This window comes from Lupinus angustifolius, unplaced genomic scaffold, assembly GCF_001865875.1.
Source record: "Lupinus angustifolius cultivar Tanjil unplaced genomic scaffold, LupAngTanjil_v1.0 Scaffold_6_36, whole genome shotgun sequence".
NCBI lineage: Eukaryota > Viridiplantae > Streptophyta > Magnoliopsida > Fabales > Fabaceae > Lupinus > Lupinus angustifolius.
The window spans coordinates 25,829-42,683 of record NW_017717472.1 but is presented as its reverse complement, the minus strand read 5'-3'; the positions used below and the strand labels follow the sequence as shown (position 1 = coordinate 42,683).

At 33.3% G+C, this 16,855-nt stretch overlaps 1 protein-coding gene across 1 annotated transcript; it reads right to left on the bottom strand.

Annotated features, from left to right (window-relative positions):
- Nucleotides 1-11,123: 11,123 nt before the first annotated feature.
- LOC109337423 lies at nt 11,124-11,552 on the bottom strand. The gene has a single exon (XM_019574403.1). It carries the CDS (start codon nt 11,550-11,552, stop codon nt 11,124-11,126), a length of 429 nt encoding a protein of 142 aa, XP_019429948.1.
- Between the last annotated feature and the right edge of the window lie 5,303 nt (nt 11,553-16,855).

The following is a 16,855-nucleotide window of genomic DNA, read 5'->3' as shown; positions in this document are numbered from 1 at the left end:
ACAAAGAACACATCAGCAACTTCGGGATCCAAAACCCTAACCACTTCTCTTCTCTCACCATCCTCACCTTCATGAATAAGCGATCCCATCAACCAATACTCCACGCTATGCTGCTTCTTAAGCCCCCAATTTTCCGGCCACGGCGGCCAATCAACGACGGTGACCGGAGTCTCCGTCGTATCACGACGGTTGATCATTCCAACGTTGAATCGACGAGGGAGATCGTACATAAATACACGGAGAGGCGGGTCGGGTTTCGGTTCGGCATTCGGGTCGGGTTGCCATTGATCGGGTGAACCCGTTGGTGGTTTTAAGAGTGGGAAGAAATAAGATCGAATTTCGAATGTGTCTATGAAAATTGAATGTGAAATTAGGAAGAGGAGCATGAAAATAAAAGAGAGAAACACTTTTCCGTACATTTTAATTTTATTTTTTATTTTTGTGTGTTCACTTTTTTCACTTATAAAGTATACAGTGGTTATGTTGAATTGGTTATTTGGTTATGTAATATTGGGAAGGTGGTGGTTGTGTTTTCAGTTAGGAGTTGTTGCTGCTTTCTATTTCTGTTGCCAGTTGGAAAATGTTGCTGAGGCCAATGTGGAGTTGTTGCTGCTTTCTATTTCTGAGTTGGAAAATGTGTTGCTGAGGCCAATGTGGAGTTGTTGCTGCTTTCTATTTCTGAGTTGGAAAATGTGTTGCTGAGGCCAATGTGGAGTTGTTGCTGCTTTCTATCTTTGATGGGTGAGCTTGTCATTTTCTGTTTTTAACAACCAGTTTTTTTATGAGAAAAAAGTTCTTTACTTAGAAGTGTATGAGTTTTATTTAGTGTTATTGTAACATCATTCACATTTAATTATCATTTCTTCGTTAAATAATGATAATGAAGTTTTATGTTAATATTTTAACGATTTTATGTTATTTTAAGCCTAAATTTTAGATATAGTTAATAAAGTATAATATTTATGTACTGTCAGTATAAAGATTTATACACAGTCACTACATCATTCACCATTCATTTGGATTAGTTTTTTTAAAAGCGAATAATGATTAAATATGAATGGTGAATAAGATTAATTATAGGACAAATGATAATTAAACATGTCATCAGTGGTGTATCATTTCCCCACAAAACATCATTCCTAGTAAGAGTATACAAGTTTGTCTCTATGATCTAGGTAAAACTAACCTTATTCAGAAGAAAATCAGAAACTAGATTATTCCTCATCTCTAGAGTGTGCACTACATTTATGAAAATCAAAATCTTTATAGATTTAACTTCAGCTCCACATCATCAATATCGAAAGCAACAATGGTGTGTATTTTGGACATAGCATGATAACACTATCACGAGTGGCTCATCAATCATGTTGGCTTATGAAGGACCATTCATTGGTTTATTCCTACACTTGCATGCAATAAACTTACCACATTTGAAGTAAATAAAGATACCACTAAAGTCATTCTTAACATGTGGTTTAACAAATTAAATCTTTTGAGGTTCCAATTCTTGTTGATGTTGGTGCTCTTATTCTTGTTCTAATTGTGGTTCTAATTCTTGAAATTATTGTCAGCAGACTTTAGAATCCCACCTAAGAATTCATTCTTAGCGTTGTTGATAGAAACAATGAACACTATATCTCTATGATCATGTCTACGACCCTCTTCCTTAAAACACTAACGGGTGATTAGAGATTTCAAAGATAATTATTTGGTCTTATGCCTGAGGAAGTTTTTGATGTCCTTTCAGTGGGGAGGAAGATTGTCAATAATGACAACCACTTGAAATTGCTCATAAAGGAGCATACACTCATATATGATTTCATGAGCAACCTTCTGTATCTCATGAGATTGAGACTCTATTGATTTATCATCAATCATTTGATACTTGAGGTAAGAGCTATGAAAACATACTTTTTACTCACAACTTCCTCATTATTATATTTCTTTTCAAGTGCTTACCAAATTAATTTGGCAGACTTATATGAATTATAATAATCATGAAGATCATCAAATAATCCATTCAAAATGCATTCTGGAAAGCTAGTTTTATAGCTAGTTTATCATTTTCCTCTTTCTCAGCTTTTTCCGACAACATTAAGACACCAGTATTTAGAACGTAGTCAACTTTTCTTATGGTGAGAAAGAATTTCATTTTGTGTTGCCAATGTTTGAAACTTGTCCCATTAAACTAAAATGTTTGTTAAGGTCAAATTATTCAACCGAGTAATATTATTTGTGCATATCATTGCTGAAGGAAATGTCTTAAAATTGTTGTAAATAACTTACAACAATTAATTATGACATCGAAGATTTATTAATGGTTGAGTCATGATGAGGTCATTCTCTTTAAGATGTTTCATAGCACTACTCAAAATGTGCTAGTAGACTATCAATCACCCTATATCTGGGATAAAACAGTTCAGTTCTATGTTTTGTATTCTTACTACACTATAAAACTCGATCTCAAATTCACCTATAATATGGCTATCAATGTCATTTCTCGAAGTATCCAAAGTATGACTATCAGTGTCAATTCTCGAATTTCCTAATTTCCCACCATATGGCTACCATTGTCAATTCAAGAATTTCCCTTATGGTTACCCGTGTCAATTCAAGAATTTCCCTTATGGCTACTCATGTCAATTCTATATCACAAAAACACATATGGAGAAGGGAGCAATAATTGTTTTAGCAAAGAGGGAGTGAAGAAAATGTGAGAAAATGTGTCTCAAATGTTCTCATTTATTATAATAAGGAGTGTTATAATCATACATGGATGGTTATGATTAAAAGTTTGTCATTGATCACATAATCAACTAAAAGTTTATGTGCATTTATCTTTTAATATTGACTACTCAAAAAAGATCGAAAATTAGACTTTTTGAGATATTGATGAAATTTAGAAACTTTTCTAAAGCAGAATAGATAGTGGAAAATTGGATGTATTAATTTTATTGGTTTATGCCAATGATATTTGGTTTTGAAAAGATAACAATCATGTTTATACTAATTTATTTCTTATTTTTTATAAAAAAAAAATCATCAAAAAATCATATTGAATAAAAAATACCATATTTTATGAAATTTTCTGGATTTGTCCTTTTAGAATAAATAAATATGAGCCTCTTTTAGGAAAGTTTTGTTTTGCGGTGTATTTCTAGTACTTATAATGTCATTATGCTTATGTTAAAGTGTGATTTTGTTACTAAAGCTTTAAAAATATTAAAATCCTTTGGCAAAATATTAAAATCCTTTGGTAAAATATTAAAATTTATAAAGTCTATTCAAATGAAAAATAATAGTATTGTTACACTGATAGGTTTGGCTCATAAAAAAAAATACACTATGATCAACTAATGACTCGATTAAGGTGTTGAGTTAATAAATCATTGGTTAAACAAGTTGACTGGGTAGCATTAAAAATTCAGAAAATTAATAATACTAACTAACATTATTTAGTAATTGTATAGTCTAAATTTAAAAATATTACTATACCTAATTAAACAATCAATCACTACCACAAAGTTCACAAATAAATTTAAAATTTAATTAAACAATTAAGATTTCCTTAGAATATAAACTAACAAATAATAAATATAACTATAAATAAATTGAAAGTACGTGATTTTTCATCTCAAAAAGTGGTCGCTTTGGTTGGGTTTAAGTACAAAATTTAATTAATTGAACCTGACTGATCATCCGAGTCATAAATTTTAAGCTTAAAATGACAAAGTCAAATTGTTCCTTCCGATTTTGATGCAAAAAGGTTAAATGAGAGGCTCAGATTAGTCATATATCTAGTTAATGGTTCAACCGATCAAAGCAGTCGCTCCAAGCTAATTTTTAAAACAATGGGCTATAGTGTATTTTTGAGCTATACTAACTTTTTCAAAAACCATCATAGGAAAGGGCATTTTCATAAAACAATTATTAAATTTTTACCATGTCTGTATATTATTATTATTCATATTTAATTATTATTGACTTTTAAATATAAATAATGGAATTGTAAATAATATATTCACGGGTGAATATTAAATTCTAATTGTTTGCTTGTTTGAATTATCTCGTGTGAAGTATAGGATATGTGTGCATTGCTTTTTACTTTAATGCTGACTTGTTGAACTAGGAATAGCAAAATTGTCCACGGACCATGGTCAATCTAACAATAGAATTCATTTGATCCATCCACTAATAAAAAACTCAAAATGTAAGAGGAAAAAATGCAATGGATAGATAGATCAGATCCATTATCAAATGCAATGGAATTTTTTAATTCAAGATTTAGGAAAAAAAAATGTATGGATTGAAAATGTAAGAGAATTTTATAATGTTATTATATTTCCATATTTAATTATTATTAACATTTAAATAATATATATAATAATATGTTATATTGACTATATATAAATGACCGTGTATATATATTATACTCTAATTACAATTTTATTTTCAATAGGAACATAAATCATATGGGTTTAATATGTATACATTAACAGTGTAAGTATTTTTTATACTATCAATAAATCATACATTATTAATTTAGTAATCATTATTGACTCTCAAATAAAAGTAATAGAAATCAAAGGTAGAAGACGTGGTACATATTTTAAACTCAAAACATTGTTGAAAATCATGAACCCTATTGAAACTTATAAACCACAAATGTCATGAAAAAGATGCAGCATTATACATACAATAAGTGCTATTTAATATTCAACTAGGTCCAAGAACAAGTGTATTGCGAATAGCATGTCAGATTTAGCTATATATGCACAATAACAATAATATTGTCCAATGTCCCATTAGAAATGGCAATAGGGCAGGTCTCTTTATGTTTATCTAATCTCGAATCGAATTATACGGGGTTAAAATTAACAATATCAACCCCGAACTTGTCGGGTTTCTGGTAACCCAAATTTGATGGAAAATCTGAAAAACTAAAATACTATCATATGTTATTTTTCAATCAAAACAACAACAACTTTTAAATTTTGTAACAAACATGTTATTTTTCAACCAAAACAGAATTTGTAACAAAGTTCTTCTACCTAGTCCCAAGTCCAGATGATGTCGGCACCCCAATAAAGTTGTCGTCATTTCCGCCCCACTCCACTGCACTCTTCCTCTCAAGCTGCACAGAGAGCATTGATCTTTCTTCATCACCACTCTCTCCTCATATCCCAGTACCACCAACCTTTTAACCCCTCAACTGTTGTTGCGCGAACCATCAGTCCTCTTTTGACAACAGTGGTGGCGGCAGCCGCAGATTCAAATTTGCAAATTGGAATAGTAATAAATCGCATATTTGGATCAGCCATCAACCAAAACAGAATTTGTAACAAAGTTCATCTGCCTACGTAGGTTAGAAATATTCAATTAGATATATTAATTTATTTAATTATTCAATCGGGGCGGGTTTGAGGTAGGGTAATACATATACCAAATCTGAACTCGAACCCAAAATTTAATATCGGGTAGAATCCGGACCCATTAGCAACAGGTTTAACCCGTTAGATTTGGGTTGTGTTTAGGAGGATACCCACGAGTTCAGTTTTCATTGTCATCCATGTGCCTCATTAACTACCAAGTTGTGAAAAGGAAAAGTTAAAATAATTTTGAAATATAACTAGTAAGTTAGTTGTGTATTCACACAAACTGGTATATTTTTGTCACATGGTTAAAACACACATTTTACATGTTCATTTATATAGAATAAATTGATTTTTTTTTATCTCATTTTTTTATCCAATTTGACTTGTCACGTAGAAATATTAAATGAAGAACTTGTTAGTACAATGGATGAAACAAAAAGAAACTATTGAAAGATCTAAGCAAGTGAACCATTTCATGATCATGACCACATGTCAACCACTTCATCAACATGACCATATTAGGCGGTCGCGGTACATTGATCTTTAACTTTACATTTAAATTTGAATGTATGTTTTACATCAAACAATTGATATTTTGACAAAAAAAAAACATCCTAAACATTTGACATTTTGAATATAGAACTTATTATAAACATTTAACAACAAACCCTGCACTATCTCACCACCATCCTAATGCCATGAAAGAAATATAGATGACAATAAGGGAATCAAATTTCAAAACTCCATACAAGAACCAAATAAGGAGATGAGGGGATGAAACTTGCAATATGGAAGTAGAGGAAGGCCTAGTAGCACAAACTAGAATATAGTTCTTGAAGACTGATGTATAATGGTTGAGCAGACTCTGGTATATTCATCATCCCTAGAATGTCAGATATGGTGAGATAAGGATCATCGTAAAATCACAAATTGGCGTCCATCATAATTGCAACTACATCCCCTTCCAATTACACTACCACAGCGCCCCTACAATTTGGCAACATTCTATTTTAAATATACTTTCAAACATTACTATATCACAAACATTAATCGTTGGAATTAAATAAGAGCTAAAGATGAAAATATAATAATAGGCATAAGCATATAATGACTATTTGCTCACAATTGTGGAATGCACTTATTCGGCTGAAGCACACAACATTCTTTTTTTATTAAACACAAGGAGACAAGAAGTCCAGGTTATGGTTATAAGAAACCAAGCACACAGTTATGGCATTTGTTAGAAAAGATATATTAAGGTTGTAAAGATTCAAACATTATTTATAAAAGAAAAAGTATTGATACTACAAAATGCTACATGAAAACCCGAACAAACTCCTACAATCCTATGTACCGCATATTAGTCTAACTTCATGTCTAGGTCAACAACTCGGTATATTAATAAATATTAACCCAAATACGAAACTAAAATAGTAAATAATAGCCCAAATATGGCAATGCAATTAAATGAATTAAAACTAAAAAGTTATTGTCATGCAAACAGAATATTCAAATAAAGGCAGTCTAGTGCATATGGCTCTTACTAAGTGGAGTCCAAAGAGAGCATACGTGCACATCTTTATGTGAATAGGCTATTTTCAAGATTTAAATTTATAATATCTAGGTCACAATGCAAACAATCAAGCTCACCCTCAAAGATAAGATCCACACATATGCATAAAATAAAAACCATTATAAACTACCTTATTGTAATTGTCAGTATAATAATACATGCATTTATAGAGTCTGATTTTCACATAAATTCATTAGTCAAGACAATAAATTCATAATAAAGTCAAGACAATATATGCAATTAAGAGATTTTTAATATTATATATTGAGTTCATATTAGCAGGTTAATATATAACTAATTGACAACTGAGAATTGCTTACCACTAATGCAAGAATATTTCATATAAATACAATCACAAAAAAATACTCATGTCAATCAAGACTGAAGATTAAAAGAAATTGTAAACACAAGCACATTTCAAATGATAACACCACCATTCCATTTTCCCAATTAAACCAAAATAGTAGAAATGCATACCCTCCATTTGTTGAACAAAAGAATAACAACTTACAGCAAACAAAGGCAAAAGAATGAACCAAGAAGATGATGAACAGTAAAAGAAAATCTCCATCAAAGAATTGAACAATGCTTCGTGATTATTATTATTGATTTAGGAAAGAAAATGATTGCATTATACAAACAGAAGTTGGGAATATATATACAGAAAGCTAACAACTAGAAAAAGGAAATAACAGATTACAAACTATATTAATCGATTAAATCGCCTTTCCCGCCAAAATCTGTTTCTTCAATTTGGGCTCTGGTTTGGGCTTTTGAGGCAGGTTTGAGTTCGTTGTTTTGATTATGGGAAATATTGAAGGTTGATAGTCCCCTGCAAGCTGGCATGTGCAAGTTTAACAAGCCAAGCTTGGAGATCATGTTGTGAAAAGGAGTGGGAGGTAATGGTTTTTTAAACAGGTCAGCTAGTTGGAGTTTAGAGGCAATTGAAAGGAGATGAAGAGTGCCATTGAGAACCTGTTCCCTCACCACATGATAATCGATGTCAATGTGTTTAGTTCGTTCATGGAAAATGGGATTGGCAGCAATGTGAAGGACGAATTTGTTGTCATAGTAGAGGCTAATAGAAGAAGAGTGGTTGATGCGAAGATCTTGGGATAGTAACCAAGATGCTTCACAAGAGGCCATGGATAAGGCCCTGTATTCGGCTTCAGTAGAAGATTTGGAGACAATATTTTGTTTCTTGTTTTTCCAAGAGATTAATGAAGAGCCAAGGAAGAAACACCAACCAATAACTGATTTTTGAGTGTCCAAACATGCTCCCCAATCAGAGTCAGAGAAGCCTTTGATGATTGTGTTTCTGTGAGTGAGAAAGAAGATACTAAGGGTAGGGGAATTTTTGAGATACTTTAGGATGCGAAAAGCAGCTTGGTGATGTTGATCAGTAGGAGAAGAGATAAATTGGCTAAGGTGCCCAACTGCAAAGCTCAAATCTGGTCTTGTATTGGTGAGATAAAGTAACTTGCCAATCAGTCTTCTATAGGGTTTTGGAATCTGTTAGTAAGGATCCATAGGTGCTATGAAGTTTGTTGTTGTAGTCCATTGGTGTTGAGGAAGGTTTGCAACTTGGCATACCTGTCTCAAAAAGAAAATCAAGAACATATTTTCGCTGATATAGGGCAATACCTTTGCTTGATTTGGCAATTTCCATGCCTAAAAAATATTTAAGAGGACCAAGGACCTTAATACCAAACTTGTTGTGTAAAAGTTGTTTAGTAATGTTTATTTCAGAAGAATCGTTTCCAAGTAAGACAAGATCATCAACATAACATAAAATGGCAGTGAATTTATGACCTATGGATTTGGTGAATAAGGAGTGGTCAGAGTTAGATTTAATGTAACCGTGTTGAACAAGAACAATTGTTAATTATCATGATATTGCCTACTAGCTTGTTTGAGGCCATAAATAGATGTTTGTAATTTGCAAACAGAGGATTTATTCTGGACAGGAAGGCCATGAGGTAAATTCATGTAGACTTCTTCATGCAAGTCACCATGAAGGAAGGAAGTGTTGATGTCCATTTGATGGAGAAGCCAATTGTTAGTGGAGGTAAGGGATAGGAGGACTCTAATTGTGGTCATGTTGACCATAGGGCTAAATGTCTGAAGGTAGTCAACTCCTTCAATTTGGGTATAACCCTTAGCCACTAATCTAGCTTTATATCTTTCAATGGAGCCATCAGAGTTGTGTTTGACTTTAAAAACCCATTTGCAGGCAATGAGTTTCTTACCTGGAGGCAAATCAGTAATTATCCAAGTGTTGTTGGATTAAAGAGCTTGGATTTCAGTCTTGATTGCTTGAGTCCAACAATCATGAATGATGGCCTCCTTATAGTGAGAAGGGGTAAAAACAGAAGAGATGGACATAGAAAAATGTTTATGGTTAGCAGATAAACTATCATAGGTTATATAATGGGAAAGAGGATACCTGATAAGAGATGAGACAGTTGGCTGAGAACCAGAAGCAAGGCTGCAATGATAGTCTTGAAGATAATTGGGGGTTTTGAGATTCTAGAGGATTGTCTAGTGGTTCTGTGGGTAGGGATAGGAGATCTGTGGGTAGGGATAGGAGATGGAGGATTGGGAAGAGGAGTAGTAGAAGTGTTAGTAGGGACAATGGGGAAGGTATCTATGTCAAGCAGAGGTGGTTGGGGAAGGGGGTCAGGTTGAGTGTTGGTAGTGGTGGAACTGTTCGGTTTAGGAAGAAAAGGAAAAATGTGCTCGAAAAAGACTATATTCCTAGATATTAGTAATTCATTAGTATGAAAGTCAAGAGCAATGCAACCTTTAGTCCCAGTTTTATATCCTAAGAAGACACACCTTTTGGACCTAAGGTCTAGCTTAGTTCTATGAGAGGATAAGGTGGATATATAGCAGAGGCTGCCAAAGGTTTGTAGGTGGGAAATATCTGGTATGTCATTATGCAAAGTTTCATAGGGGGATTTATTTGAGAGGAATCTGGTAGACTGTCTATTTATAAGGTGGGTAGCATGGGAAATGGCATAGTTCCATGGGCACTTTGGTATATTAGATTGAAAATTAAGGGATCTTGTTACCCCAAGAATATGTTGGTGCTTTCTTTCTACTATGCCATTTTGTTGGGGAGATTCAACACAAGAAGTTTGGTGTTGAATTCCCTTGATGGCATAGAAGTCATTGAGGAAGAATTCTCTTCCATTGTCGGTTCTGGTGCTTTTAATTTTGGAATGGAAATGAGTATCAACATAAGAAACAAATGGTTTAATATAAGTATGTGTGTCACTTTTGTTTTGCATAAAGAAATCCCATGTGTATCTTGACTTGTCATCAACAACAGTCAAGAAATATTTGTGTCCATGGGTTGAGGGGATGGCAAGAGGTCCCCAAATGTCCATATGGATAAGATCAAATAAATTGCTTGATTTGGATTCACTATTGAGGTAAGGCGGTCTTCTCTACTTAGCAAGGTGACAAACTTCACAAGGATTAGCAGTGTGATTAGGCTGATCCTTTCCTTGTTCAACAATGGAGACTAGAGCTTTGTGTTGATCAGCGGTGAAGCTAAGTTTGGAACCCTCATTTTGTTCTTTGAGAGCAGAATCTGGAATGGTTGAGTAAGCATATTCATTGTTGTCAGGTTCTTGACTTGAATGGCTATTGATATTTCCAGATTGATTGGTGAAGTAATTGGGAGGAAAACCATGTTTTCTACAACAAACCTCTATGGTGTGGCCTGTTTTATGACAGTAAGTGCAAGTCTTGGTGCTTCTTTGGAATCTTCTAATGCCTTGATTTCTGCATAAGACCTGATTTCTCCTTGTGATTTGACTTTTGAAATTTCTTCCTCTTCTTCTAGCTCTTCCATCAAAGGTGTCACTGGAGTAATTGGCCAGAACCTTGTTCTCATCATAGGGAAGGTTGATTTGTCTCTCTTGTTGAATTAACATGGAGAAAACTTTGTTCACATTGGGTAGAGGGTCCATGAGCATGATCTGGGATCTAACTATGGAATATTGCTCACTTAGTCCTTGCAGGAAGCATATTACATAGTCATGTTCTTTGTAGGTCTTTATGATAGGAATAAGGGTGCAATTACATTTTATTTCACATAGGCAAGATGGAATAGGGCGAAAATCATCAAGTTGTTGCCAAAGCCCTTTAATTTGGTTTTAGTAGGCTCAAATGCTCAAGGTGCCCTGCTTGATGGAGTATATTTCTCTAATAAGTTCTAAAATTCGAAAAACATCACCCTGGTAGTATCGTTCTTTAAGATCATTCCAAATTTCCAGTGCATTCTTCATCCAAAGTATACTAGGGAGGATAGTCTGGTGTATGGAGTGGTTCAACCAAGATACAACAAGATTGTTGCATCTATTCCAGCAAGGAAATAAAGGATCATGATTGGGAGGTCTAGGGAGGGTCCCATCGATAAACTGAACTTTATTCTTAGTTTCAAGGGCCATAGTGACAACTCTGGCCCAAGAGTGGTAGTTATCACCATTTAAAGGAATTGTGACAATGACAGCTCCTGGATTCTCACTAGGGTGATAGTAGTAAGGGCTAGTTGGATCGAGGATGAGGTTTTGAACAACAATTTGGTTAGCCATAATAGGAAGGGAGAGGGCAGAGGAACCTGCTTAAAAAATAAAGGGGGGGAGAAGAATGATGGAGGCAGAAGCGTAGCAGAGACACCTTCAGAGAAAGTGCTCTGATACCATGTAGAAATTCATACCCTCCATTTGTTGAACAAAATAATAACAACTTACAACAAACAAAATCAAAAGAACGAACCAAGAAGATGATGAATAGTGTAGGGAGTCATATCCCTGAGGTCAACCATAAGGTCATATCCATGAGGTCACGGGTTCGAGACGCGGAAGGCTCCCCTTTGTGGGGAATAAAATACTGCAGGGAGTATTTAAGCTTGGGGGTGACACGCTTAGTTATGTATGGGTCTAGGAGGTCGCATGACATAACTAAGGTGTTACGATGACACACTCAGTATATGTATGGGCCTGGGAGGTCGCATGACATAACTGGGGTGATACAAAAAAGATGTCAACCATGATATAGAAATTAAAGATTAATTTCTCACCTTTGATGATAACAATCCCAAGTATTTCAAGATAATTGAATATAGCTCCATACCTATATAAGAATAAGTTCTGTAAATCAAGAAATAGAGAATCAATTGTTAGAAATTCGTAATTTAATACCTATATAAGAATAACTTCATATATTTAATACAATTATATCCACTATTTATTTTTGTGTTACAAAACAAGTGATTAAATTAGTGACAACTCATAAGACTTCTGAAACTGATAATGAATATGAGCTTAATGAGTGGATACTCAAACGGTTGGCCTATAGGGGTTAATGTGAATCCTACATGTTAACGCATAAGGAACGGTTATGGTCCCCAAGACACCAATTCACAAATAGTTTTCACATCTCCCTATCAGAGAGAAAACGAAGGTCCCAAAAGGAATTCAGGATTTGGTTAAGGAAGGTCATCATACCAAAACTCTCTCTAAAATGTATATCAAATGAGTAGATCATATAACATGGATTCAAGTTTTATATATGTGTGTGAGAATCATGAGATTCAAGATCCTATGATTGATATTTCGCCAATAATAAGGAATTATCTAACAAGTGGTATTAGAGCTAAGGTTTTGAATTTTATTATTCTCCATTAAGGATATTTTTTTCCAATTTTGTACGAACCCTAATTTTAAATTTGAAGATTTTATGATTCCGCTATTGGTTATAAAAATTGAGTATTTATGAATAATGAGAATATCTTTTATTTGCTTCCGCTTATTTGAATCATGGGTAATTCATACTATGAATCCTTGCAATATATGTTGAAGTATATATTCAGATCTGTGCATGAACATTGCATTAACTTTTATGACTCTGTTGTGAAATATGTATTTATATGCACACTACTGCCTTACTGTTGGACATTGACTTTTGTCACTTTACAATTTTGCAATTTGTTGAAGTATATGTATAAGGTATATATGGGTTAAGTCGTGTTTTTGTTTCTAGCTTGAGGTTGTTATGATGTCTAGAATTACTCATTAAATTTAAAATTATATATACTTTACTATGTTAGTATGTGAAAGTGTATATATATATAGTAAGTATTACATATATGTTTTAAGATATGCTTGATCACATTCGATTTAGAATTTCAATAATGATTTGCATCTATTTTTTATGCTTTTCAATCTGGATTTAGTTTACATTTGATTAAGATTACAATATATATATATATATATATTATCTGATTTGGAATTATATTGTGGGATTGGATTTGTTAATCATAAAAGATATCAAATCTAAAGGTTTTAACTCCAAGATTATATATTTTACAATGGACCCATGTTTTTTACCTTTTATCTAGTAGTTATTTTTGAATTAATTGATGCAATAATATGTTGCCACAGTAACCTTTATTGTGGAAATTAATTAAAATTATATAGATGATTATGAGGTTATTTATGTGAATTGTGTTTGGCCCAAAGGAAGACACACTATGACCAAATAATAACATACATGTGATGATAAATATGTAATAATTATAAAGTTTTTTTCATGTGAATAATACTCGGTCCAAAGAAATGATATTGGTTGGCAGAACTAATTTTTAATATTTAATTATTACATTGAGAGTACCACTTACAAATTATTTTTTTTGTCCAAAGACTAAAAGTTAAAGTTATGCTAGGTATCTTATGATGAGTCTATTATGTGAACATGTCTTATTTTATATATATTATTTACTTGTTTGTTTAAATGGTTACAACATTTCATGGTTTGTTGCATTAGTTGGTGGTTGATTGCATTATTTAGGGGTTGCTATTGTTGAAGCATTTTTCCGTTTGGACAATGTGTCCTACCATGTTTAATCATGTATAAAATGATAATCTTTTTTAATGGAAAATTCAAAAAGACTTTCACTGGAATTCGAAACGTAGATCTTTATGGTGAGAATGATGCAATGCTACCAATAGGCTATAGTAATTATATGTATTTATAGGTGGATATAAATAATATATATTATGGTTGAAGTGTTGAATCAAACACAACTAAATGATTTTTTTGGAAAATAAAATTGTTTGACATTTTAAGTGAACCTATTAAACAAGAAGTCGCCAAAGTGACATCTTTTCCATGAATTGTTTATAATGAATGTCAAATGTTAGTGTGAATATGTATCCATGTGAGTATTAATCGGTCCAAAGGAAAAATATTATTTGGTCGGATTATATACACACATGTGATGGTAAACATGTAATTATTATAAGGTTTATAAATCAGTCCACAGAAAACTTTATTATTAGACATGCATTATGATCAATGTCTGACCATTACAAATGAGAGTATCATTAATGATTGATATAAAATATCAAGCCAATTGTATATTAGCATTTTATGCGAATAGTGATCGGCCCAAAAAAAGGTTAATAAATATGTGATAAGCATATATATTTTCATGTGAATAGTAAGTCGGTCTAAAGAAATGCTTATTATTTGACAGAACCAATTATCAATGTTTGATTCATACATTGAGTGTACCACGTACAAGTTAATATTTTTGTACAAAGACATAATATTAATATTGTGCTAGGTAACTCGTGATGCGCCCCACCATCATTTGAATTTAAGTATTAAAGTTGAATGTGAGTATAATTGCAAGAATGATTGCAATTTGTTTTGTTCTTTGTTCTATTGACTTCTCTGTTCTTTTGCTAGTGTTGTAAATATTTCTACTCAAATTAAGAACATTTCATTGTTGAATGAGACAAACTTTAAGGTCTATAAGAAAGTCGTAGAAATTATTATCGGCTGTATGGATTTCGATCTGGCACTTCAAGTGGAGAAACCCATTTCTACTCCAGAAATCCTCGAAGAAGTTAAAATTGAGAAGTAAGAATGCTCTAGCCGAATGTACCTGATGATCATGAAACACTCTATTCTATATGCGTTTCGAGGATCTATCTCTAAGGGTCAAAAGTGTAAGTAATTTCCTTGAAGAAATAAAACAATATAATCATCGGAAATTGCATTTATCCTTTCTCTAGTGGATCTCCTTAATGACACTTCTACTTCTTGAGGTTGTTGAATTTGTTCTATAGGCACTTGGGGGAGAACCTCATTATTGTCTTGTTTTGGAATATTGTTAGGAACAATATTCTGAACATTATTTTCTGTTACCGAAGTTACTCCTTGAATGGTAATAGGCACAAGAACTTGTTCACTATCAGCGACAAATTATTCCTCAAAGACAACATTCATTATGTTATCTTCCCTCCCAAAATCAACTTCCTCAAGAAATCTTGCATTTCCCGTCTAAAAAAGTGTTGAAGTGAGATCATAAAATTTATAGCCTCGAGAGCATTCAGCATAGCCAACAAAATAACATCTACTATTCTTGAGTTCAGTTTCCTTTCATGCGGCCTATAAGGCCGCACCTCAGCTGGACAACCCCAAATTTGCAAGTGTGTTAAACTTGATCTTTTATTAGTCCAAAGCTCATATGAGATTTTGTTAACTGCTTTACTTGTCACCCTATTAAGGATGTAAAATGAGGTCTTTAAAGCTTCTCCCAAAGAGACTCTAGTAAGAAAGAATGTCTAATCATACTCCTCACCATATCCTTAAGAGTTCAGTTTCATCACTCAACAACATCATCCATGCTTGGTTTTCCTAGCATAGTATATTGCGGAGCAATTCCACATTCTCTGAGGAAAAGCGCAAATAACCCTTTCACATCATCTATAATGTTCTTTCTTTTCTTATTCTGAGAGGTCATAGTCAAGTGAGCATTATCAGTCTTATCTATCTATAGTCTCTCTTCCTCTTGCCCATAGTGAGATATAAGGTCATTGAGAGACCATTTGTCCTTATGAGTATTATAGCTCACTTTGAATAGTCCAAAGTGTGCAAGACATGAGATCAAAACCAAGTGCACGAGCAAGTCGTCACCAAGCTCTAACTTGAGTTTTGATGCGAGATTCGACATCTCTATAATTTACTTCCTTATGTACTTTTTGCCTTTATACTTCATGGAGATGAGTTTAGCCAAACAAGCTACTCGTCTCCGCCTTTTCATTTTTGGCAAAGTATTGTTTTATTTCTTCAAGGAACTTCCTTACACTTTGACCCTTAGAGATAGATCCCGAAACGCATATGGAATATAGTGTTTCATGATCATCAAGCACATTCGTCTAGAGCGTTCACACTTCTCAATTTTAACTTCAGGTGAGAATAATTTCTCCACTTGAAGTACCAGATCTAAATCCATACAGGCGAGAATAATTTCTACGACTTTCTTGTGGACCTTAAAGTTTGTCCCATTCAGTAATGAGATGTTCTTAATTTGAGCAAAAATATTTGCAGCACTAGCAAAAGAACAAAGAAGTCAAAAGAACAAAGAACAAAACAAATTGCAATCTTTTTTCCAATTAAACTCACATTCAACTTTAATACTTAAATTCAAATGATGGTGGAGCACATCATGAGTTACCTATCACAACATTAATATTCAGTCTTGGGACAAAATATTAACTTGTAAGTGATACACTCAATGTAGTAATCAAACATTGATAATCAGTTCTGTCAAATAATAAGCCTTTCTGTCAAATAGCCAAACCTAGCATGAAGGGTGTTGTTGAGTGACGAAATTGAACTCTTAAGGATATGGTGAGATGTATGATTAGTCATTCTTCCTTACTAGAGTCTCTTTGGGGGAAGCTTTAAAGACCACAGTTTACATCCTTAATGGGATGCCAAGTAAAGCAGTTAACAAAACCTCATATGAGTTTTGGACTAATAAAAGACCAAGCTTAACACACTTGCACATTTGGGGTTGTCTAGTTGAGGCGCGATCTTATTG

Coding starts and splice junctions, on each gene's coding strand:
- LOC109337423 (XM_019574403.1), bottom strand. CDS start 11,552: ATGGCTAACCAAATTGTTGTTCAAAACCTCATCCTCGATCCAACTAGC.